Source organism: Drosophila takahashii, chromosome X (genome assembly GCF_030179915.1).
Source record: "Drosophila takahashii strain IR98-3 E-12201 chromosome X, DtakHiC1v2, whole genome shotgun sequence".
In the NCBI taxonomy this organism is placed as follows: domain Eukaryota; kingdom Metazoa; phylum Arthropoda; class Insecta; order Diptera; family Drosophilidae; genus Drosophila; species Drosophila takahashii.
This window is the reverse complement of record NC_091683.1, coordinates 25,237,426-25,261,819: the sequence shown is the minus strand read 5'-3', so window position 1 is coordinate 25,261,819 and position 24,394 is coordinate 25,237,426. Positions and strand designations below refer to the sequence as shown.

Sequence of the window (24,394 nt, the reverse complement as noted above, 5' to 3'; positions counted from 1 at the left end):
CATCCAGTTATTAAGCTGTCAGCCGCAGAGTGGAGTGCCCTGGCACACAGCACAAAGAAGTGTCTAGATAGAGGACTCTACATCTCCAGCCATCCCAAGCCATCCCAAGCCAGCTCCATAAATAACAATAATGATGCACAAAGTAGGAATGAGTCCCAGAAACGGATCGATTGGCTGGGCCTCTGGTCTCTGCTCCCTCGACCTGGGATAAATCAATTGCCACTTTTGAGGACAGCAAATGAATTGGTCTGTGGTCCAGCAGGCTGAGCGCCTGATTGATGAACTACGATTCCGAATTCCATAGCCAGCGGTGTGTGGGAAATCCGTAGCCGAAATTCCACTTCTCTGTTTCAATCGCAGGTGCGACTGTTTGACTGCGGGACTGGTGCTCTTCCTCCTTTGCGGTTGGCCAGGCAATCACTCATGATTGGCGAATGGCTAATTGCTCATGCCGCTGGCTTTTGGGCCAACTGCAAGGTGCCACGCAATGCAATCAGGCGATGAGTGTAGGGGGTTTAGATACCCTTTCCTAAATCCTCTCACTCGGTTTGGTAAGGCGATTTAGACTAATTTAGGAAATATCGCTGGTCCTGACTTAATAACGATAGTCTAGTAATTTATTTTTACAACTAATTTTTCGTATTTCTTAAGCAATTAAATGTTTTTTTTAGATTATTTCTTATTTTGAATTTTCCTTTGTTTTTATAATTTGTCATTTATTTTCTCTGATTTTCGTAAGTATCGATAATATCGATAGCCAAAATGTTCGATAGATACCCTTCCGAACTTTTCCTCTCACTCGACGTTCGATAGCACTATCGATGGTTTTACAATTTAGAAAATATCGATGGTCTTGACTTAATAAGGATAGTTCAGTAATTTATATTTTCAAGTATTTTTTTGTATTTTCAAAGCAATAAAATGTATCATTTAGATTATTTCTTATATTGAATTTTCCTTTGTTTTTATTTTCTCTGATTTTTGAAAATATCGATAATACCGATAGCCAAAATGTTCGATGGTGCCCACTATCGTTGTTTCCACTACCCTAATAGGTATACCCACTCATACTAGATACCCTTCCTCAACTTCCACTCACATATCATTCCCCACAGCACATGGGCCTATTCCCAGCGGCCGGTCAAGTGTCCTTTCGTTTGCTACGTGACAATTACCGCAGCTATTACACGTTATAAACGGAGCACCGAATGGAGCCAAGGATTCGAGATGGGTCTGGGTATCCGGTATTCGAACCATGTTCCCCCCGTTCATGTGCGAATTTTAACCAGATCATGGCCAACTGGCCACAATGGCCATGCCTTTCGGGTCACGTATACCTCTCCGGATGATCGGCAGACGGAAATTCCCAGGCAAACAAGCATTCCCATTCCCATTCCTTAGAAGAGGGTAGGAAATTTATTAAGTATTTACTGTTCCTGCCAAGTGCGGGACTCGCTGATGGGGCTGTAAATCGCAGATGACTACGCCTCCATGCTCCTTTTGCCTTTCTTTGCTTTTGCTTCGGACTGTGGACAATTTTATTGATGTACTCAGAGCCCCGGGGGGAGGAAGCAGTTAGGGAAACGACTCAAATGACTCAGGCGGAGACCGATTTTTCGTTGGTGCTGCGTTTCTTAAGCCCTCGTAACAGATTGCCCAACATAATCCGATTTATTAAACGAATAAAAATATTGACAGCAGATATACAGACATACCTTCCTCCATGTGCAGATATTTTCCTTTTTAAAATGGATTCGGTTATAGAGTTTAATAGAATAGAAAAATATTTAGTTAAATATCAGCTTACAATTATTAAAATATTTAAAATATAATATAAGAAATTTAAATATCTATAAGCAAATATGCTTTGAAAAATTCCTAGCATAATAACACACTTTGGTTGTCTGTAATTTGTCACTCTACGTTATGCCTAATTAATTCGCGAAAACCTTTTAAGCTCGGTGCAAAACTCTCGTTTCTCATAATTATGTCATGGTATGTCTCTCATACCGCTGTCCTTTTTTGGCCTGTTGGCTGTGCGGAATGAACCACATCCCTCCACGTATTACCGTTTGGTCACTGCGCCGACTTTCCATATCCCATTGGTCAACTCCCCCGCCGAAAAGTACGCAGGCCAAATGAAATTACGACGAGCGTGGATGTGATTATGCAACCACATCACAAGCCTGGGCTTGTGCGGATTCAATTTCGTAATATTTTGACTTTTGGAAATCCACGCAGGTTACTTCATTATTACCTAGCCTATTGATTTGGCCACTGACCCCAGATGTCCCGTACAGGACTATCGTCCTTGCCCCTTTTCAGTGCTCCCTGCAGACACTAATCGCCAAAGACGACCGCAATCGAATTGAAGTTAATTGAGCCGACGAGCTTAGAGCTTAGGTGTCTGGCGTCTGGTGTCTGGTGTCCCACAAGCCCCACAAGCCCCACAAGCCCCACCGACCTTGACCAGATTTCGATTGGGTATTAACCATTTCATTTTCCCTTTAACGGTGAAGGCAACTGCAAAAGACCAGCCACATGGAGGCGGATTTGCGCAATGCACACAACTCAACACTCCACACTCAACAATCCACACGCCCTTTTTGCCCGAAATTATACAATTGTCGGCGGGCGGGCCCCGTTTACTTAACGGATTCCAGTTGAAACGGGTTTCGAATTGTATATTGTATATTAATTATGCTGTTTATCTGGCTAAATTTCGAAACGCTGCGCCGAGTATGATATCGGTTTTTTATTTTATTTTTGTTGTGTTATTTTTTTGGGAGAAGTGACCTTCGAACGAGCGAAATTGTCGACGTACCATCGTGTACGTACGAGTACGAGAGCATATTTGCCTTTAGTTCGGCTATAGGTATATACTTCCCATTATCTTTTGTCGTCTTTGATCCATGAATTCCGAGTGCTTGTCACTTGAAAAATTCGGTGAAAGTTTTGTTAAGCCTACATGAAGTCGGCCTACAAGTATTCCGGCCAGATGACCAGCTACCTGCCAGGTGTGGCAAGCGCGCCTCATTGCATAAAGGCCCGAAAAGTCAGAAGAGAGACGAGATCGGTTCGATTGGATGGGAATGGTAGTAAGAAAGGGGGGAAAACGATTTCAGGTCGAGAATCCCAGCAGTAGCAGCGCCACCTGGCGGTGGAAATGCAGCCGAGATCAGAACCTGTAGAACTCTAAGGCACGTATATATGGTGTGTGTTCCTGTTGTAGCCGATATCTTTTCCGCTCGTCTTTAAACCGGCGACCAGTCTATATCATCTGTTTTATACGATTCTGAGAAAACGTATCACACAATTATAATCACATTACCTACATTTAATTGCAGGATTATAAGATATTTATCCAATATGTTCAATTAAACTATTTTCTAAAAATTAAAATAGAAGAAAATATGAAAAAAAAAGTACAAGCTTTATTTTTCCAACCATTTTTTATTTATTTTTCGACTGTTTTTATGCCAGCCATTATTTTGTAGCTCTGAAAATTTTTTTAAATTATAGACTCCAAAGTAAACAAGAGAGAACGCTATAGTCGGGTTGGTGTCCCGACTATCTAATACCCGTCACTCAGCTAAAGGGAGTGCGAACGCTGTACTCGGGTTGGTATCCCGACTAATAATCGTAACTCAGCTAAAGGGAGTGCGAGGGAGATAGATATATAAATTTTGATTGCGTATAACTTTTTAATGAATGGTCCGATTTGAAAAATGTCTTCTACATTTCGATAGGAATAAATATACACAACAAAATTGCATTTTTACTTTTCGGAAATCTTTAAAGATGTGGGCGCAGGACCCATTTTAAAATCGTTAGTGGGCGATTGTGGGCGTTAGAGGGGGCGTGGCGCTCGGCTAAAATAAACTTGCGCTGCGTAGGAAGCCAAAGAATATGTGTGGGAAATCAACCTTCTAGCTTTTGTAGTTTCTGAGATCTCAGCGTTCATACAGACAGACAGACGGACAGACAGACGGACAGACAGACGGACAGACGGACATGGCTAGATCGACTCGGCTGGTGATCCTGATCAAGAATACATATAGGTTATAGGGTCGGAAACGCTTCCTTCTACCTGTTACATACTTTTGCACGAATCTAATATACCCTTTTACTCTACGAGTAACGGGTATAAAAATAGTACAGCAGCAAAAAAATTATTTGTATTCTTCTAGCATTCCGATCCGAAGCAGACAATTCATTTTATACGTTTTTAAAAGATGGAACCTTCACAAACCAAAAAAAACAATATTAGGTCTATACATTTTAGGGAGCAAATAACTCTCTTGCTTGCAGCTAATAATAATAATACAGATTTACAACCTTAGCTGTTAAGGGCACTCGAGACCATTCACAAGTTTAACGATTTAAAAAACCAGAAGCCCTGCAAATCAACTAAAATCTGCCACAAATAAACAAACTCTATCGAATTTCTTATTTTTCATTCCGAATTGAAATGATTGCTCTAAGAAATTTAAATGCAAAATAAATATTAAATAAAAGTAATTTTGGCCAAGCCAGATTTTCTGATTTATGCTCACACAGCGTCTATTCAGCTTACGAAAGGATTTAGAGTACAAGGCTTTGATAAATGTGAGGATACATTTTGGCAACTCATGTTCAACACCAAAAGTGCTCACCTGCCTCTGGCTCACCGTTGCGTATGAGTGATGTTGATGGACAAAACCCTGCTGCTCTAAGCCTTCAGTTCTTTCAGTTCCGAATCGCTGGCACAAATGCAAGTGGCAATTAAGACCACACTTCATTTCCATCAGGAGCACAAATTAATCAAGCATTTGCAGGTTCTTGGGGGTCAGCTTGGTGGTAAAAATGTCTGCAATAGAAAATTTAATTAAATTGCCGGCCACAAAAAGACAGGCAGACAGACAGAGAGCCCATTGTGTGTGCATTGTGTGTTGAACGAGGGACGAGTGCACATGTCGATTTAATCCGATTAGAATCCGGAGAAGCAAACACAACAATCGGGGATTTGGATTTCAGTCTTTTAGTATTCGAGCCAAAAGGAGCAATTTTCGATTCGACTCGTTGCTTACTTGATTATTTGGCCAACACTTCATTAGCGACTAAAGCTGGGGAAGGAACCTCAAAGATTTCCCAGCAAATGATGACGCACATTCCATGACGCACTTTCTCAAGTGCAAAAATACTGATAGCTTATTGATAGCATCGGAGATTGCAACTGAGAAACTCTGGGGCCAAAACACCTGGCACAATGAACGTGCTACGTGTTACCCAATCGCCACAAACAAACAAAGGTCTCCAAGTTCAAAGCTAAAAATACTTGGACTGCCCATGACCACGACGAGTGCAATCGGACACTTTGTGCTGTGCCCAGCACTTTTTTCCTAGAGTGACTAAGGGTGACTATTTTCGATGGGTTTGATAACTGCGTCATCCTAGGCCCTTCGATGACTCATTCGCGGACTTGCATTGCCCCTCCAGGAATTTACCACCTTACCACCAAATGGCCCGGCAACCGAAACGCAAAACAACAAGCCAGCCAAAATCTCATTTGCATGCCTGTAAAACCAAATAGGTCAATGGACATGAAAACAAGAGTAACCTTGAATGCCGAAAAGTCCAAAGATCCGAAGATCCGAAAACTATCAGAGGCAAAACGTAAACACTCGATATACGGACGGCATGGATCGTCCACGAGGTTTCTGTTCTGTTTTGGTCTCCTCGCGGATAGTGTTTTTTTTTACAACCCAATACGAGAGGTTTCAATGGAGCCACGCACGCAGATCTAGTTCTAAGCGGTTCCAGGGGAACGGGGCGGGGTTACGAGCGCCATTCAAAGAATATGACAAAAAAACCCAACGAGCATTTCAGTCATCTTTGCCATTTTGGCGGGCTTTCTCAGGCAGATGGTCATTCTAGATTGACTAGACTGGCTAGAATGGCTAGAACAGAGCTAGTAAGAGCACGCCACCTGCCCGCCTGTTAGTAATCCGGAAATCTACGAATCATTCAACAAAATCAGGTATACAGCTTGTTTTGTTTTCGAACTTTTACTAATGCCGCCGTTTTGTGGCGGGGGAAACAGGAATGCGCGATGAAATTGGATTGTCATTTGTTTTGGCAAAAAAAAAGTCAAGAAGAATTCGCATTATATATTCTCGATTAGAGACTATACAACCAACCCCCCAATCACATTATCCGATCGCTGCCTTTGATGATATCGGGGTGATATTCGGTTCCATATACGCAAATCGAACGACCAACAGATTCTGCGGAATACTTAAATTTATGCGTGCCGTTCAGGGGGAGGCGGTTCGGTCCACCCCAGAGGTGCTTGAACCAGGGTTCACAGTTCCAGGCACCACCATCGAGAACCGAACCCCTCGAATGCCCACTACCCACTACCCACTACCCACGACCCACGCCACCCAGCCCGTTATGGCGCAATAGCCAGAACCGCGCCAAGAATGCTAAACAAACCGCTTGAGATTGAGACTGAGATTGGGCATTGACGTGTTGCCAACTCTGGTCTATGGTCGCTAGTCTCTGGTCGCTGGTCTCTGGTCTCTGGTCACCATCTAAGCTCAAGCCCATGCTCATTCTGTAGCTCTAGCTGTAGCTCAAAAACACACAAGCTACCGAGACGATGATGCCTGGTGGTCCGGCTCCGTTTGGAGGTGTCAGCGTCCGCGCTCAAGGCCGTTCGTCTATGGATGGAGTGAAGTGTGGTGTGGATTGAATCGGATAGGAGTGGAGTGGCGCATCGCTTGTCATTATATAATCGGCAGCAGTTCATTTGGTAATTATAATGAGTCTTTCGGGTCGGAAAGCGCGGGAATGCGCGACGAACCCGTTTCGAATAATTACGCAAGGCAGAATAGTAAGATAGGCAGGGCCTCCCCCTCTCAGAGTTCATTGCCACCCAGACACGCGCCCTTAGTTCACAATTCCAAAGAAGCCCCAAGTCATGCTTACTGAGGGAAGTCTCTAAAGATCTATGGTGCTTTTGGTTTTTGTCTACTAATCTTCAGGATTCCTTGGGTTCTTATCCTTACATTCAAACAAAAGATTAATATTTAAGGTAAAATACATATAATTCAGATTATAGCATTTTTAAGTATTATACAGGAAATTTTAAATAAAAATAGTAATAATATGAAAATATAAAAAAATACAAACACCCATAATATATTGTTTTAAACCCATAATATGTTGTTTTAAACGCCCTTAAAATCATAAAAATATTAAACAAAACAACAAATACAAGTATTAGTTTTAAAATCCATTTACTCGCCCGGGTAAAAGAAATCACTTGTTATTTCTTCAGGTAACTTCTTAATAATCTTTGGATTCTTATCATGATTCTTTCATTTTTTCAGTCACTTTAAGGAATCCCTAAATGGCTTAGAGTTCTCCCTTTCTCCCAGTAAAAGTAAAAGCTTCACTTTCTTCGCTGCCCTTATTTTTGTAAGACTATAATCAGATAATCAAAAACGCAGAGATTCAAGGCCACTGAGGGCTGTGAACGGACGGCTGCCCCATGAGTCATGAACAACAACAGGTTGAATGACGTCTAGCCAAATTTTAAATTTCAAATTCCAAATACAAAAATTCCAAATACAAAATACCCAATTCAAAATACCCCTGCCCCACGGCCTCAAACGGGGGCCCTTCCACCTTCTAGATCTTGAAATGTCGCAGTTTTGTTTACGGTTTCGGTTTCGGACGGGGACGGGCCCTTAAAGCCGATTAACCGATCAACAAGCCAGTAGCCGGTGGCAGTTTAATGAACCGCATATTCTGTGCATATTTACGAGCGGACAGCTCTGTTTGGGTGCTTCTTGTTTGTTGTTTTTTATTTATTTTTTATATTTTTGTATTATTTGTAGCGAATTGTAGACGACGCAGTGGATCCCACCCCCACCACCAGAAGTTTTGGTTGCATAATGCAGCGCAAACAGTTTTTTTGTGTGTGTTTTTTCCCGCCCCAGACGGGTTCAATGAATTGCAGGCATTTTCACACGTATTCCTAGCCTGGAAGCCAGAGCTCTGCAAAAGTGCAGGGGAGCAGCAGGAGGTGGATTCTGATGATCGTGCTCTTTTTTTCGGGTTCTTTCACGCCCGGCATGAATGACTTGGCTTACGTAAAACAACAATTTACGAGGCCAGGCATCGTTTTTTGTTTTGACCATCGTCCAAACCGGGAAGGGTGTCCGATTTCGCTGGGCTTTTGTCTTGGGTGACAGCTTGGGAAATGGTAATATAAGGTGTGTGTGTGGTGTTTGGTACGCCAAGATATGCCTGGTAATTATTTTAAAAGTGATAAAATAAAAGGATATAATCCCCACAGAAGGAGATCTTGGAAATAAAAGCAAATACCTGAGTTATGATATAGTTCCCACAACATCTATAAATCTTATCTATTATATTGAAGTGTTGAAATGGAAGGATATGAGGTAACCTGAGGTTAAATAATCCCCACATAAGCAGATCCTATCTGATAAGCTTTGGTATTATTCTAAGTGAGTTGTAACGATTATAAAGGTATATTTAATGAGATATTGAAGGGACATACCAAATAGTTATAGATCTTGGAAATGAATGGCAATATTTCAGGGCACCAGTTCGCCTTAGATCTTTTGATATCTTCGAAAGGATATTGACGAGTGAGCATATAATGTCCACAGAATCCACACCCCATCTGGGTGATAATTGGTAGTATTCTACGTTAGAGGTGGCGATTGTATAATCGCTGTAGCGCACCTGACATGGCATACCAGCACGAAGCTCTTCACGTTTTTTGTCCGCTCAATTGCCGTGAAATTCTCAAGACGTCTCGAGTGGCGGCGTTTTTAGAATTCAGCTTCTGGCTTCGTGTTGCGTTGGTGAATGGGAAACTAATGAATGCTCAAGGCCACAAGGATGAACTGGGCGACAGGGGGCTTCGAATAGTGAGAGGTGGATGGGTGCGATGGGGAATATGTAGATGAGCTGCCAGCCAACCCATTCCATTCCATTTCATTCGATACCATTCGATACGATACGATACGATCGAACGGTCTGATTTATTTTTGTTATTGTCGCGGATTTCATAATATTCCACTTGATTCCCGTTCCGCCAATGTCCAGATCACAAGCGACCGCCTGCGACATCTTTGTTGTCATGAGGCTCTCGCATTTATTTCTGTATTTATTTGTATTTTTCTCTTTAATTCTTCGTTGTTTATGCTTTTGTTGCTTACCAGGAATTCGAGTCGCTTTTCAAGTTCAAGAGCACCTCGATAATAACGAGGTGTGCTTGTGCTGCTTAGCATATTTCGCGCCACAAATCGTATGGGGCGAGTGTTTTGTCTGTTGTTTAGTCCATTAGGACTATCTTCTTCGGTTTCTTCTGCGCAGAACTTTCGGGAAGCACAAGAAAACAACAACAGCAAAATTGTTTACACTTGTACACTCACTTGGCAAATTCCATGGATGGGAACGGGTCATCCATCCCCCTCCTCTGGTGAAATAAACAAGCGACTTCCATTCCGGTTCAAGGTAGCCATCATCATCATCATCATCATCACCAGGATGCCTAGATATTCTGGCAACGCTTTAATGGTGTTCGCATTTGAAACTACATTAATCTTCAATGCGTTCTGATAACAAAAGACCCATTAAAGTGGAAAAATTGCTCTATTGAATGCATACACACATGTTGTTTGTTTTGCTTTTTTTTTTTGGTTTCTTTTTTTGCAGGTCAATAAGCTGCTTTTGTTTGTAGCTATCATGAATAACCTACTCTGCCAATTAAACATAACTCCTCCTCGGTATTGCGGTCTATTTTTCTGGCATTTACTAGCATGGCATTTAGTCAATTTTGTGCTAAAACATCTGCTTTTAATTTTTAGTCAATTTTAATTGGATATAATGACATTAGGCTGCAGTTTTGGGAACATTACTTCACTTGTGGAAACCGAATTTTTAATTGGTTAGTGATCAATTAATACTTAATATGCTAGAAATCGAAAGGTAAAACTCTTTGAAAATGCAAATAAAAATTTGTACTCTTTAAAAATATCTGTTACTCATCATGTTCTTAGGTAAACCAATGAAAACATACCTACTATTTAAATTGATACCTTATTTGTATTTATGATTAGCTGTAATATTATTTATTTAATATGATTAATGATAATTATTCTACAGTAATGAAACGCACTGTTAATTTAAATAGCGTATGGAAACAAAAATAGTCGAATAATATACAACTTTCAATCGATGATTGCTTTTGTGACTGTGTTCTGTGAGGGGACTGCTCGTATTTCGGGTATGTTAAAGGCGTGCAAAGCGTTGTTCATTCAGTCTCCAAACCCCTTTCCATGCCTTTCGACTCCACAACATTCGATTCCATTTGATACCATCCCCATCCCCATCGCACTCTGTGCCTGTGTGGTATTTAATGCCGAGTGTGTGTGCTTCTCTTTTTTTTGGCAGTGGCAAATTTGTTATTTATTGCGTTTTGTGTTTAAGTATAGAATGGTGCTTTGTTCGGCGGCCCCAAGGTCGCGACGCGCATTAAAGCAGCGCCGTCAGCATCAGAAAACAATTCTAAATATTGCATCACGAGCCAAAGGAGCAGGCGAAAGACACCGAAGAGGCGATACCCTATTAATATCAGGGGGCAGAAAGCTTTTGCCTCATTCCCCAAGCCCCATATACCTCAGATGCAGGGTACTGGGGAAGATAATATAATACTAATACGCATTGGAATATATTGATAGAATTGCGTTCGCAATCGCTGGCAAAGCTTTACTTGCGCATTAAATTCAATGTTTCCACATATGTATATGCGATGTGTGTGAAATCAGCATTCTATATTCTATATTATATAAGTGGTATGCATAAATCGCAACCAGAGATATGTGAGTGCGAGTGCGAGTGGCGCAAAACACGTTATCAAATCGAATGATGTCGCTATCGCAGCGATCGTTCCACAATTAATGATCTAATCGCCCAGGGATTCCTCGAATCCGATTCGAACGGAAGCAGCCAACCCAGTCCTTTTGCACTATCCACCAATATCCCATAACTACACGCGATAAAAAATGATCATAGTAACCAAATAAATTCTTTTGCAAATATTAAATGAAACTAACGGTATAGAATCAAAACTACAAAATCTAAACATTATGTAATACTATCTTATATAATATATAATACTATACCTAAATACATACTATATTATAAGACTATACTATAATACAGTATACTATTTAGCATTATATCTACTATAATATGTTATACTATGTAGTATTATATCTACTATACCATATAATAATTCTATACTATAATATATTATATTATTTAGTATTACATCTACTATACCATATTATTCTTTTGAAAGTTTCGGTATAGAATCAAAACTACAAAATCTAAACACTGTAATACTACAATACTATTGCATTATTTAATATTATAACTATACCATGTTTTATATTAGTATTTTATATTATTTTCATTATATTATCTATGTATACCTCGCTTGTATACCACATCTATTATATTTATAATACAAGGACTATAAAGACGTAAGCTATGGTTATTTCTTTGGGTGTAGCTAGTCGCATTCCTGGGCCCGTCCAGAGATTTCCTGATTTGACGCATTCCTGGGCTGTGAGTCATCCAGCTGAGTTGCCCAGCGGCATCCTTGAAGGCCCTTCGTGACTGTACGCTTAGAGTTGGGATCATTGGGCTGCTGCTGCTGCTGCCGTTTCCCTCGGTTTCTCGGCTTGGTAACTGGCTCGCATCGCGACTAGCAGTCATTAGCCTTTTGGCAGCAGTTCCTGGAAACTTCTGCGCACAGCGGCGACCTGCGCCAATGACCGCACTCAATGCCATTTGGAGAGAAAGAGCGATGAAACAGTTTTCCTGTTCTCGTTTTTCATTTCATTTTTCATTACTTCGTTTATCCTGATTGCGAACAGTGGACTGTGTCCTGATCTAAAGAGTCATTGACCCTGTCTCTCTGCGTTTCAAGTGCTTTGTTTTTTTCGATTTCCTAGGCAGTATATATTTTAGTAACCTGAGTGTCCTAAGATGTGCAGCTGGCAGCTCGATCTTGATTCGGGTTCAATGACTACTTACACTCAAAATAAAATTAACCCTAAAGTCAAGGAAATCGCCCTATTTTTGTCTTCAAGACAAGCTCGCCCTAAATTTTAGGGTCACATTTTTCTATATTTTTGATTTTTTTTGACGTCATATTTCTAAATTTTAGGGTAATTTTACTAAATTTAAGGGCAAAAATTTCTAAAAAGTAGGAAATTTTCCTAAAAAATAGAAATTAAAAACAAAACAAAAAAACATGTTCAATCATGATTTTTTTTTTAATATACGTTTATATTATGTACTCCTCCCTATATACATATGCAGGCGTTGTGAGTCTTGTATATTGTGAATGTTAAAGGTTATGTATTTATTATCATGTATTTGCGCTTGGATTTCTTATCTAACCAAAGCCAAATTTGGTTGTAAATGTGGACTACGGGACTGCGGAAGATTGGGAATGTAGAAATTATGATTAGTTAATATTTTATCTTCATGAAAAAAACTTACATTTTTACTTGTCCGTCGGTGAGAATCGAACCCGGGTCTCCCGCGCGAGGAGCGAACGGCCTACATACTGGGCCATTGTAGCACTTAAATTTGCTGTGGCAAACCGAGCATTGTATGTAAAGGGTCATGCGGAGAATACATTTGAATACTAATTGCATAATTTTGACCATTCGCGTTTTACTTATTTACATACATATATACTTATGTATATATTTATGCTATCGCAATTTATATTATGTGTAGTATATAGTAAATAGCTAAATATAAACCAAATTATTTTCGGTTTACCGCTTGCCATCAATAAAAAAACAGAATAAAAAAAAGAGTAAAAAAACAAATTTTAAAAAAAACTTAAAAAAAAAACTTAAAAAAAAGGTAAAAAATAGTTTGCTCTGGGACTCGAACCAGGGTCGATTCGATTTCTAACCAAGCGTATTAACCGTCTGCGCTACGAGTACAGCCGCCCGGCAGCTGACAAGTTCTGGCATTGAACATTTTGGTGTGCCAGAGCATGTGAAAACAACTATTTCTATTTTTTAGAAAAACTTTCTACTTTTTAGAAAATGTTTCTATTATTTAGGGTTAGCTTAATTTTAGGGTTAGGGCACTCATTTTTAGAAAAAGTGTTGCCAAAATATTTTATTATTTTCGTTTGCCTTTCTATTTTTCAGAAAATTATTTCTAATTTTAAGGGCATTTTTTCTAGATTTTAGGGTGATTTTAGTTCATGGTAACCATTTTCTACATTTAAGAAATACTTCCTGGATTTAAGGAAAACTTTCTTGACTTAAGAAAAATTTCCTTAGATTTAGAAATAACTTTCTTGTATTTAGAAAAAAGAAATTTTAATGGCGATTTTCTAAAATTTAGGGTTAAATTTATTTTGAGTGTAGTGTATCAGTATACCAATCTCTGTACCTGCCTCGTGGACAAGGGCTCTACTGTACAACAGATATGATATGATATTATATGATTTCCCTATCGATATTCCCTAGCGCGTGTTGACCTTGATATTTGCATCTTCACATTTGGCATTTGCATTCCGATTCCGATTCGGAATTGGAATCCCAGCTCTCTGGCTCGTGCCGTCTTGGGTCTAATGGAGTCCAAAACGAAGCCGAATCGCCTGACAACAGATCACAAGATCCCGGGTCATCCGTTCTCGGCAGTATTCTAATGTCGATTCGAAATTGAGCAGATGCAAATTAGTTCATTGGCCGCAGAACATGATATATAAATTGTTCAACCAGATGCAATTTGCATAAATATTTGTTAATTGTTTCTGGACACAACCGGATCATAGCTGTGCTCTGCCATGGGCCCAAAATCAAAATCAAAATCCCTGGGCGATTCCAGGTAGAATAAGTGGGTCAAAGGCATCGAAATTTCTAGGGTTTTCCAATGGGGCAACCTTCGACGACAACGACGACGACGTGAAGTCTTCTTGCTCAACTCGATGGAAATGCCGATCCAATTTGTTTGGGTCTCTGCGTTTCGAGTTGATTCCAATGACAATCACAATCACAACATTTTCATATGCATATGAATATTTCGAAATTTGACTGACTTGACTGTGCGTATTTTCCGTATTCGACGTCAGCCAATCCGAGGGTCGGACCTTGTCCTTAAGCCAAAAGAACCGGCATAACAGATAAATATTAAAAGCCAAGATAGCCGAAAACAAACAAAAGTTCAGGCGAGAGATACAAAACAAAAATCGAAGCCGAAACAGAAACTTCTGCAGAATTGATTACAGATGCATGCATTTGAATTTGAATTTTGAATTCCGAAAATGAGCTCAGGTGGGTTTCTGTCTCTGTTGTCACTTGATGGTTTATATCGTTATGTTGATTGTTAATATCGATTCTGAACTTGAATAAACGCTACAAGCCGTTGACGTCACACGCCGAAAACCCGTTCAACGGCCTGTGGGAGTTCCACTGGAGAATGAGGAGTAGGATACCAGCCCTCTGCCCCAAAAGTCCCCCGACAATCCATATCGCAAAATGCTACTCTCGAGCCCCGACTCTAGATCGGCGATAACTCGCTGAAGGCTTCGCTATTGACCCAAAATGCAAATTTGCATCGGATTTCGGTCTTTCGATTCCGCTTGGCCCGAGCTGCAGACCCGCGGATCCGCGGATGAGGTCTCCAGTGCAGCAGCTTCCGCTTTTGCGGCTCTGGGCTTACACTTTATAAAGCCGCCATTCACGCCTATCGATTCAAATCCATTTCCATATCGTATCGCAGTTTATTTCGGTTCAGCTTTGCTATTGTTGGGAAATTACATTTCCAGAATTTGGGATTACACCAATCCTTAAACTAAAATCAAATTTAAATTCGTGTAAGATAAAATCTACCTAATGTATTTACATAAGTAAAGAATTTATAATGCTTAATTTTAAAGATCTATAACACGGTATTCTTGTTTTTACACAAACATTATTCACTTTTTTTTAATTTATTAGGTAAATTAAGGTGAATTAAGGGTCTTAAGTGAACTTACTATGATAATAGTACTGAAGAGGAATTTAAAATGGGGGGATCTTTAAATAAACCCTTTGACGAGTGCATAAAATAAAGATTAGTTGTTATGGTAAGACTCAAAGAAATCTCTGGGTAAGCTAAGAGAAAGAGAGAGTGAGAGTGGCAGCTCGGATCTCGATCTCTTGAGTCCACTGTCTCCGTCTCCCCACTCAAACACAGTTTGGTCAGACATGTTCGATCGCATTGGGGGCTCGATGTTGGATCGGTGCTGCCGGTTCGATGCAACCGAGTGATAGTGGCCACTGAGCCGCCGACAGAGGCTGCGCTGCTTTGGTCTTCCAAGGGGGGAGGGGGGTTAAACTTGTTGAACTGTTTGGCGCTGCTTCGTCTAGAGAGCTCGTCGTGACCCGGGGAAGGGGGTAGGGGCTAGAGAACCCCCTCCCCCTCTTTAGGTTCCCAAGATATTTTTTTTAAAGGGGGGCTGAGGGGGCTGACCCTCTGCCGGCGTCGAGACGGCGTCCAAAAAGCCAGAGGCGGAGACCCCAAAAACAGACGTCGTCGGGCGCTCGGAGCTGCAGAGCTGCAGAGCTGAAGAGCTGAAAACACTGAAACTGAACTGAAGCTTCGCCGCATGCTAAAGCTAAAGCTGAAGCTAAAAACTGAAGCTGAAGCTGAAGCTGAAGCTGAAGAGCTGAGGCCGCCGAGAAGCCGAATTCGAATCCGAAGCCGAGACCGAGCGCCGCGCGCTTCGATCGCCGTCGATCATTCGTTTGGCGCTCTGCTCGCTCGCTCACTCGCGCGCTCGAAGCGGGCTCGAGTTGTTATAAAAGTGGCAAGGACATACGGTCGAGCCATTAGTCGAAAACTATAAACGCTCGACGCGAAATCGTCTCCGGGTCTCCGAGTCTCCGACACCGTAACTCCGTAGCAGCCGTAACCAAATAAAAGAAATACCCAATACCGTGTACCGATTTACCGACCCAAAGACAACACAATAAAATATAAAGACAAATTTTTTTTTTGTTCGGTCCTACAACCTACAATCACCCCCGAAAAATATTTCTACATATTTTTTTCAAGTGCCAGTCGAAAGCGAATAAAAGCAAAAGTGACCAATGGCCGCCGAGCAGTGCTGTAAATAAGAGACATCGCCAACTGCAGCCAGGGAAAAAAGCAATCCCAATCCGCTAGAGAACCCAGTTGAGATTGAAGTAAAGCAAGGAGCAAAGGAGGAAAGGAGCAACCATGCTGGCCGACTCGTACCTGATCAAGTTTCTGCTGCGCCAACTGCAGTTGCAGCAGGACGGCGATGCCCAGCATCTGCTGTTGGTCTTCCTGGGCCTCCTGGCCCTCGTCAGCCTGCTCCAGTGGCTGCTGCGAAACTACCGTGAGCTCCGCAAGCTGCCGCCCGGTCCCTGGGGCCTGCCCGTCATCGGCTATCTGCTCTTCATGGGCAACGAGAAGCACACCCGCTTCATGGAGCTGGCCAAGCGGTACGGGTCCCTCTTCTCCACGCGCCTGGGCAGCCAGCTGACCGTGGTGATGAGCGACTACAAGATGATCCGCGAGTGCTTCCGGCGCGAGGAGTTCACCGGACGCCCGGACACTCCCTTCATGCAGACCCTCAACGGCTACGGTAAGTTATTACCCACTTAGTCTATAATAAGGGGAAGAAAAAGTGATATAACTGGGGTCTGATAACCCATACATACTATTTGTATGAAATTAGTTTTTACTACTCTGTTTACTACCTGTTTGTAATATAAATACTGGAAATATTTCCCTTAAATCCGCTGCGAAAGCGAAAAGTTATCAACGCATCTGTAGAAGGGAGCCAAGTCCATATATATATATATATGTATATAGTACCTGAGATGTAGTGAGATTGTAAGGGAACAAGTAATGCATTAAATATTTAAAGCCCCCTATTAAGTGAAGAAATTCCATTGGCATTTCTTTGTCAGCTTATTTTTATTTTCTTTACGCTCTCTTTGATTTTCGATTTTCGGTTTTCGATTTTATATATATATTTTTAATTTTATTTTGATTTCGATTGCGATCGCGATCGCCTTTAGCTGCACTTTACTTTATACATATATGAAACACACTCAATGATAAGGCATTGCGGCACCTTTTTTCCTTTCCCGCTGGGATTTCTTTTCTGGTATTTTGTTTTGACGAAGTAGGGCAAGAGCCTACCTCAATTAAATGTGCAAAATTGCGGCATAAAAACAGAGCTTATCGAGGCGATTCCGTATCTCAAATTGCGCTTACCCATTTTTGCAGGCATTATCAACAGCACCGGGAAGCTGTGGAAGGATCAGCGTCGCTTTCTGCACGACAAGCTCCGCCAGTTCGGAATGACCTACATGGGCAGCGGCAAGCAGCAGATGCAGAAGCGCATCATGGTGAGTTGGGATAAGCTTGTGCTAATCCTCCCCAGAAACAGATGATATCCTCCTCTTTTCAAATAGACGGAAGTGCACGAGTTCATTGGTCATTTGCATGCCAGCGATGGCAAACCCGTGGACATGTCGCCCGTCATCTCGGTGGCCGTCAGCAATGTGATCTGCAGCCTGATGATGTCCACGCGGTTCAGCATCGATGACCCCAAATTCCGGCGCTTCAACTTCCTCATCGAGGAGGGCATGCGGCTGTTCGGCGAGATCCACACCGTCGACTACATACCCACCATGCAGTGCTTCCCCAGCATCTCGACGGCCAAGAACAAGATTGCCCAGAATCGCGCCGAAATGCAGAGATTCTACCAGGACGTCATCGATGACCACAAGCGCAGCTTCGATCCCAGCAACATTCGGGATTTGGTGGACTTTTACCTGTGCGAGATCGAGAAGGCCAAGGCCGAGGGCACGGATGCCGAGCTCTTCGATGGCAAGAATCATGGTGAGTTCAAAGGTCTAGACCAGTTTTGAGCAGTAGGGCATAGCCATGTCCATCTAGAACCCCCTCTGACCTTCCATTCCTCCTGTCCCTCGTCTTTCCAGAGGAGCAACTGGTCCAGGTGATCATCGATCTGTTCTCCGCCGGCATGGAAACCATCAAGACCACGCTGCTGTGGATCAATGTGTTCATGCTGCGCAACCCCAAGGAGATGCGCCGCGTCCAGGATGAGCTCGACCAGGTGGTGGGACGCCATCGCCTGCCCACCATTGAGGATCTGCAGTACCTGCCCGTCACCGAGTCGACCATACTGGAGTCCATGCGCCGCTCCAGCATCGTTCCCTTGGCCACCACTCACTCGCCCACAAGGTAAGCCTCTGTAAAGATTATTAGATTCTAGGCGGAGGGGTTTGAACTATCAGCAGATGGAGTGCTTACGCACTGGATGCTTTAGATCTACGCAAATGCCGCGAGGTCCGTTCATTCACACCAGATCTCGGCGATAGCCATTCATTGTCGTGGCTCTCCATTCAGCTGGCTTTTCGAGTGCGTGGCCCACTTTTTTAGCTGCAACCAGATTAGTGGCAGTGCGCAGTGGGCCCAGCCCCTGCCTTTAGCTGATAATCACCGATGCATCGATCACACAACTAATCACTTCCTTTCCTTTCTGCTCCTCCCTCTCATTACAATCATTTTAGGGATGTGGAAGTCAATGGGTACACCATACCGGCCGGCTCGCATGTCATCCCGCTGATCAACAGCGTTCACATGGACCCCAATCTGTGGGAGAAGCCCGAGGAGTTCCGCCCCTCGCGATTCATCGACACGGAGGGCAAGGTGCGCAAGCCGGAGTACTTCATCCCCTTTGGCGTGGGACGAAGGATGTGCCTGGGCGATGTGCTGGCGCGGATGGAGCTCTTCCTCTTCTTCGCCTCCTTCATGCACTGCTTCGACATCGCCCTGCCCGAGGGTCAGCCACTGCCCAGCCTGAAGGGCAACGTGGGCGCCACCATCACGCCGGAGGCCTTCAAGGTCTGCCTCAAGCGGCGCCCACTGGCGCCCACCGCCGCCGATCCGCATCACATGCGCAATGTGGGCGCCAATTGATGTGCTCGAAGAGCCGCTCCAGAGCACGGTTTTGTTCCTACACACACAAGAACCCACAAAAACACACACAAAAATTAACAAAAATGCTAAGGGAAAAAGTAAAAAAACTAGTAGTTATCCGCCCGTGGGAGGAGCAGTTCCCCAATCCCCAAGGATGTTAAGGAGCTAGGAGCAAAGAGAGCAGCCGGAAGCTGTGACTAAAACAAAACACACACAGAGGACTGCAACCAATTCTATTCTTTCACCCCCAAGAAGCTGTGTTCAACTAATTGTAATCTGTAATTAAATCCCTAGTTCTAGTTTTAGCCTAGTTACGTTCGATTCTACGGCTAATGTTAATGTTTTTTATTATTATTAATTATTATATTAATTACTAGTTATTAATATTATTATCGCTAATATTACGATATTGCTATGTGTAAAGCCAGCAGGCCGATTAAGTCTAGTTAGCTAACGTTCTTGTTTATTCCTAGTATTAGTGCTAGCTTAATGTCCAAACAACAAACAACAAAACAAACTGTGGTTTAGTCTTACAAGCACACATCAAAATAGGCAAACGATTCGAAAATAAAGAAAAACCTGTGAAAAAAACTAGAAACTATAAAAGCGAGCGAATAACCGGGGCAAATCACTTTGGAAATGTGTGTTAAAGGTCACGTAAGTATTCAAAAATGGAAGATTTTGATGGCAATCTTGGAATCCGTACACTTAATGCTGACTTACTCTATATTCGGATCAGTTCCAAACAATGCCATAGTTTTTAAAGGAATATAATATAATAGAGCAGACAGTATTTTAAAGTAGTTCATATTTCGGAAAGTAATTTTTCAAGAATTAAGCCAAATTCAGCTAAATCAAAAATGAATACATTGATTTTCTCATCTATTCTTTTGAGCTTAAACTCTAGTTAAATAAAAAGCTACTACAGTTTATTATGAGGACAAAAAAATGGACATTAAAATAAAGGTAATAGGAAAAGGTCGGACCAAAATTGCCTCAGAAAAACCAAAGGTAAGTTTGGCCTCTTAGACAAAGCATCCCCTTATAATTTTTTCAAATATTTACAACTATTTTTTAATGAAATATTTAAAAGAAGAACAAAAAAATGCTAAGAGTTTTTTTTTAAAGCTTAAATACAATTTTAAATGATAAATCTTTAACTAAATAATAGTTCTTAAATGCGTAATGATTATGTATTAGCCACCCAAAAGAAGAAAAAGATTAAACGGCCACCATTCACAAAAGTTTATAATATAATCGTAGGGAAATACAAAAAAAAAGAGTGCGATAAAATTGACAGGCAATCCCCGGTTCCTAGGCCACCGCTCCGTCAGGCTCCTCGCGCATCTCCACCGCCGGCAGCCTGGTGAAGCGCAGCCTGTGGGGGGCGGGGGTCAGGGTGATGCCGCTCTCGCCCTCCATGTCAACCTCGCAGTCCGCCGGCAGCTCCAGGTGGAAGCGCCTGAGGATGCGTCCGGCAAAGAGGGTGAGCATCATGCGGGCCATCTCGTCGCCGGGACACATTCGGTTGCCCGCCGAGAAGGGGATGAACTGCGGTGGCGCCGCGTAGGCGCCCTCGGGTGTGAGGAAGCGTTCCGGCCGGAACTCCTCCGGTTCGGGGAAGGCCACCGGGTCCATGTGGATGGCCCATTGCAGCGAGACAATCATCGAGCCGCGCTTAATGTGATAGTCGCCCATGGTGAAGTTCTGTTTGCTGCCATGCGGAATGCCCAGCGGCACAACACTGCGGATGCGCAATGTCTCCGAGATGCAGGCCCTCAGGTAGGTCAGCGGCTCCAGTTCCTCGAGCGTTGGTCTCAAGCTCAGCGGGAGGAGGAGCTCGTGCAGGCGACGCTGGCAGCGCTGTTCGCGGGCCAAGTAAAGGAGGAACCAACGCAAAGTGGCCAACGAGGTGTCCACGCCGGCGCCAAAGAGATCGGCCAACAGGTGGCGCAACTGGTCGTCGCAGGTCAGCTGCGATTCGCGATCCTGGTGGATGAGGAAGTGCTCCAGGATGCTCTGCGGCTCGTACTCATCCCCGTCGCTGTCCTCTTCGTCGGTTTCCAGCTCCTCATCGTTCTCCTGCGGCATCTGCTCCTCCGCAGCCTCCTCCTTCTCCTGCTCCTTTTCCTGCTCCCTCTCCTGCTCCCTCTCCTGCTCCCTCTCCCGCCGCCTCTGCTCCTGGCGCTCCTTGAACTCCCTCTGCCTCTCCGCCAGCCGCTTGGCACATGCCGCCACTATGTGATCATAGATGGCGTGCGTCCTGGCCTTGCCCTCCAGCAGAAAGCTGATGTTGCGCTCGTTCTCCGGCAGGTGGCGCAGCCAGGGCAGGAAGTTGACCACCCCCGAGACGCCAATCAGCTTGACGCCCTCCTCCTGCAGCTTCTGCAGGTACAGCCAGTCGGGATCGTCGCGCTTGTAGGTGATGCCGAAGACCAGGTCGTTGATTATGTTGCCCAGCGTGTGGTGCAGAGCCGGTTGCGGGTTCAATTCCGAGCCACAGCTCTGTTCCGCCTCAGCCTCGTAAAGCTGCGGGGGAAAATGAAGAGGACATTTGATAATTATCTATATTATATTGGATGTGAGATTTCAAACAATTGGAATTTAATTTTAGTGCTTGGCTAAAATTTAAAAAAAAAACAATTGCAATTTAATTTTAGTGCTTACTTATAATTAAAACGGGAATTTGAGAACGGAAGCCAGCTTTGGCTAGCCGAAGTTTTAATACCCTTGCAGATTTCACAAATGAAAATTTTACTAGAATAGAATTCTATATGAAAAAACAATATTTTGCTTTCATTAAATCATGCCATATTGGTTAAAAACAGGGATCGCAAGTAAGAATTACTTTTTTAAAAAAATTGACAAATAAGTCTTATTTTTCAATTTTTATTATAAAAGTTGACAAATAACTCTTATGCTTCAATTTTTATTATAAAAATCAACAAATATTTGTCAACTTTTATAATAAAAATTGAATTGAAATAACTCTTGAACTGTGGGGTACATTGGCTTAAAATTTATATATGTATAATCTACGCTTTAATACCTTTCTGTTGATATGCCATATGTCCCCAAAATATTTTTGATGATGTAAAAAATATTATTATTATAAAAAATATATCAACAGAAAGGTATTAAAGCGTAGATTATACATATATAAATTTTAAGCCAATGTACCCCACAGTTCAAGAGTTATTTCAATTCAATCTTTATTTTATTATAAAAGTTGACAAATAACTCTTATGCTTCAATTTTTATTATTAAAATCAACAAAATTGAAGCATAAGAGTTATTTGTCAACTTTTATAATAAAAATTGAAAAATAAGACTTATTTGTCAATTTTTTTAAAAAAGTAATTCTTACGTGCGATCCCTGGTTAAAAATGAACAAAACTTTAGATGTTAACTAAAAAAAATTAAAACTAAAATATTATTTATAAATAATATTAATATTTGTATATATATTTATTTATTTTAATTTAAAATACAGTTTAAATAGACGAATTACAACTTTTGCATTAGCAGTTGATCAGATATCACAAGGATATTAACATTTCAGCTAATTTTGAGGGAGCTCTGCTTTAATGATATATATTCTATCTCAAAAAATTCCAATTCTCCATTTTATTTAAATACTTATATTTATACAGGAGTTCGCACTGTCAGTTTAGTAGGGAAAAACGCGAAAACAAAAGGCTTAATTTATGCCTTGTGGTTTTTGCATGCGAACAGTATGAACACAGACAAAAATGTTATATGAAATAGTTTCAATTCTACATTATTTCATATCAATAAAAAGCCCATATGATTTTATGAAATCTATGATTTAAACATATCAAATTTATACTTTATCATATCATTTAAAATGCCAAATGTATTATTTTTTGAACAAATAAGATAAACATAATCTTTATTCATATCAAAATGATATAAAAAACTTGATCTTTAAAAAATATAAAATTAACCTGCACATATCAATCTGATCTTTTTATCAATTTTTTCAACATATGATAAACATAATCTTTATTTATATCAAAATGATACAAAAAACTTGATCTTTAAAAAATATAAAAAAGACCACCACATATCAATGTGATCTTTTGTCAATTTTTTTTCTGTGCAGTAAGTCAGTAATCACTCACCCGGACGCACTCGTCGACTCCCCGACCGATGCGCTCCTCCAGTCGGGCCCTCAGCTGCCCCGGTCGACGGGTCATGCCCAGGGCCTTCAACCAATCGATGGTCTCGCGTCGTGCATGCCGCCAAATGTCACCCTGGGCGCAAATGATGCCTGTGGAGAAGGTATAATCACCAGAGTCCTTAAAGGATCATCGCGTTAACTCACCATAACCACCCATAATGCCGTGCGTCAGGTAGAGCGGAGCCCTGCCGGTCATCACGTCGCGCCGAAAGAAATCCCTGACCAAATTGGCATCCGACAGGACGACCGTTCGCACCCTGCCCATCTTCAGCTCGAAGATGCCGCCGTACCGCTTGGCCAGCGCCTGGAGCGACTTGTGCGGCGCCCGGGCGTTCAAAAAGGGCAAATAGCCCACGAAGGGCAGGCCCCAGGGTCCCGGCGGCGTGACCCCTATAATGTCATCGTACTGGTGCTCGCACAGATAGAGGATCACCAGGATGAGCAGGCCGGGGATGAGCAGAAGGCCCAGGCTCTCCGCCGAGGGCATCCAAGTATCTGCTGCTGCTGCCGACATCACTTTCGTTTTCGATTTCGATTTCCGATCGCTCTCACTTTTAACTTTACTCACTCCTTGTTAGAGGTGTTTTCTTTCTTGGGTTCTTGAGTTCTCCTCCACTCGGCTCGAGTCCCGACGTCCAGTCGCCAGCAGAGCTCTGCGATTACTGGAATTTCTTTAGAATTTGAAACGAGTCTTCGCTTTGGCAGAAATGCAAACAGGGCAGCGGCGAGCTGTCAACGTCTGTCTACGTCAGCAACGGGAAGAGGAAGAGGAAGACGGAGGAGGAGGAGGAGCAAGAGGAAGAGCGACCGCCGAAGGCCGTCCAGACAATGGTAACATCGGTCTCGGCAATATCAATATCCCAGTTTGAATTTCGATTTCGGTTTCGGCATCGAGAAGAGGAAGAGGAAAAAAGAGAGTGCGAAAGTAAAATTTGAAAACTAAATCATTCCCTACCGAGGGTATTCATCATATGCACATTCATTACACCCACTCAACAGAACGTTGCTTTAGGATATCTAAATATACACAGAGAAAAACAAAAAGATTAAAAATAGTCATCAATTTTCCGTTCTGTGTTCATATCAAAATGATATTTT

The 24,394-nt window shown here is 42.3% G+C and overlaps 2 protein-coding genes across 2 annotated transcripts; one reads left to right on the top strand and one right to left on the bottom strand.

Annotated features, from left to right (window-relative positions):
* Window positions 1-15,835: 15,835 nt before the first annotated feature.
* Window positions 15,836-19,683, top strand: Cyp18a1 (Cytochrome P450 18a1). The gene is made up of 5 exons (XM_017160120.3): window positions 15,836-16,720; window positions 17,371-17,492; window positions 17,559-17,988; window positions 18,090-18,354; window positions 18,684-19,683. The coding sequence occupies exons 1-5, from the start codon at window positions 16,330-16,332 to the stop codon at window positions 19,090-19,092; spliced, it is 1,617 nt and encodes a 538-aa protein (XP_017015609.1). The 5' UTR covers window positions 15,836-16,329; the 3' UTR covers window positions 19,093-19,683.
* A 531-nt stretch (window positions 19,684-20,214) lies between these two features.
* On the bottom strand, window positions 20,215-23,946 carry phtm (cytochrome P450 enzyme phantom). The gene is made up of 3 exons (XM_017160115.3): window positions 23,441-23,946; window positions 23,238-23,386; window positions 20,215-21,621 (listed from the first exon to the last, which is right to left on the bottom strand). The coding sequence occupies exons 1-3, from the start codon at window positions 23,808-23,810 to the stop codon at window positions 20,407-20,409; spliced, it is 1,734 nt and encodes a 577-aa protein (XP_017015604.2). The 5' UTR covers window positions 23,811-23,946; the 3' UTR covers window positions 20,215-20,406.
* Window positions 23,947-24,394: the final 448 nt, after the last annotated feature.

Bases quoted from the DNA above. Each gene is read 5' to 3' on its own strand.
- Cyp18a1 (XM_017160120.3), top strand. From the start codon at position 16,330: ATGCTGGCCGACTCGTACCTGATCAAGTTTCTGCTGCGCCAACTGCAG. The intron at 17,493-17,558 runs GTGAGTTGGGAT...CTTTTCAAATAG, and splicing joins AGATGCAGAAGCGCATCATG to ACGGAAGTGCACGAGTTCAT. The intron at 18,355-18,683 runs GTAAGCCTCTGT...CAATCATTTTAG, and splicing joins ACCACTCACTCGCCCACAAG to GGATGTGGAAGTCAATGGGT.
- phtm (XM_017160115.3), bottom strand. From the start codon at position 23,810: ATGTCGGCAGCAGCAGCAGATACTTGGATGCCCTCGGCGGAGAGCCTG. The intron at 23,387-23,440 runs GTGAGTTAACGC...CCTTCTCCACAG, and splicing joins CGGCATTATGGGTGGTTATG to GCATCATTTGCGCCCAGGGT. The intron at 21,622-23,237 runs GTGAGTGATTAC...TTTCCCCCGCAG, and splicing joins GAGTCGACGAGTGCGTCCGG to CTTTACGAGGCTGAGGCGGA.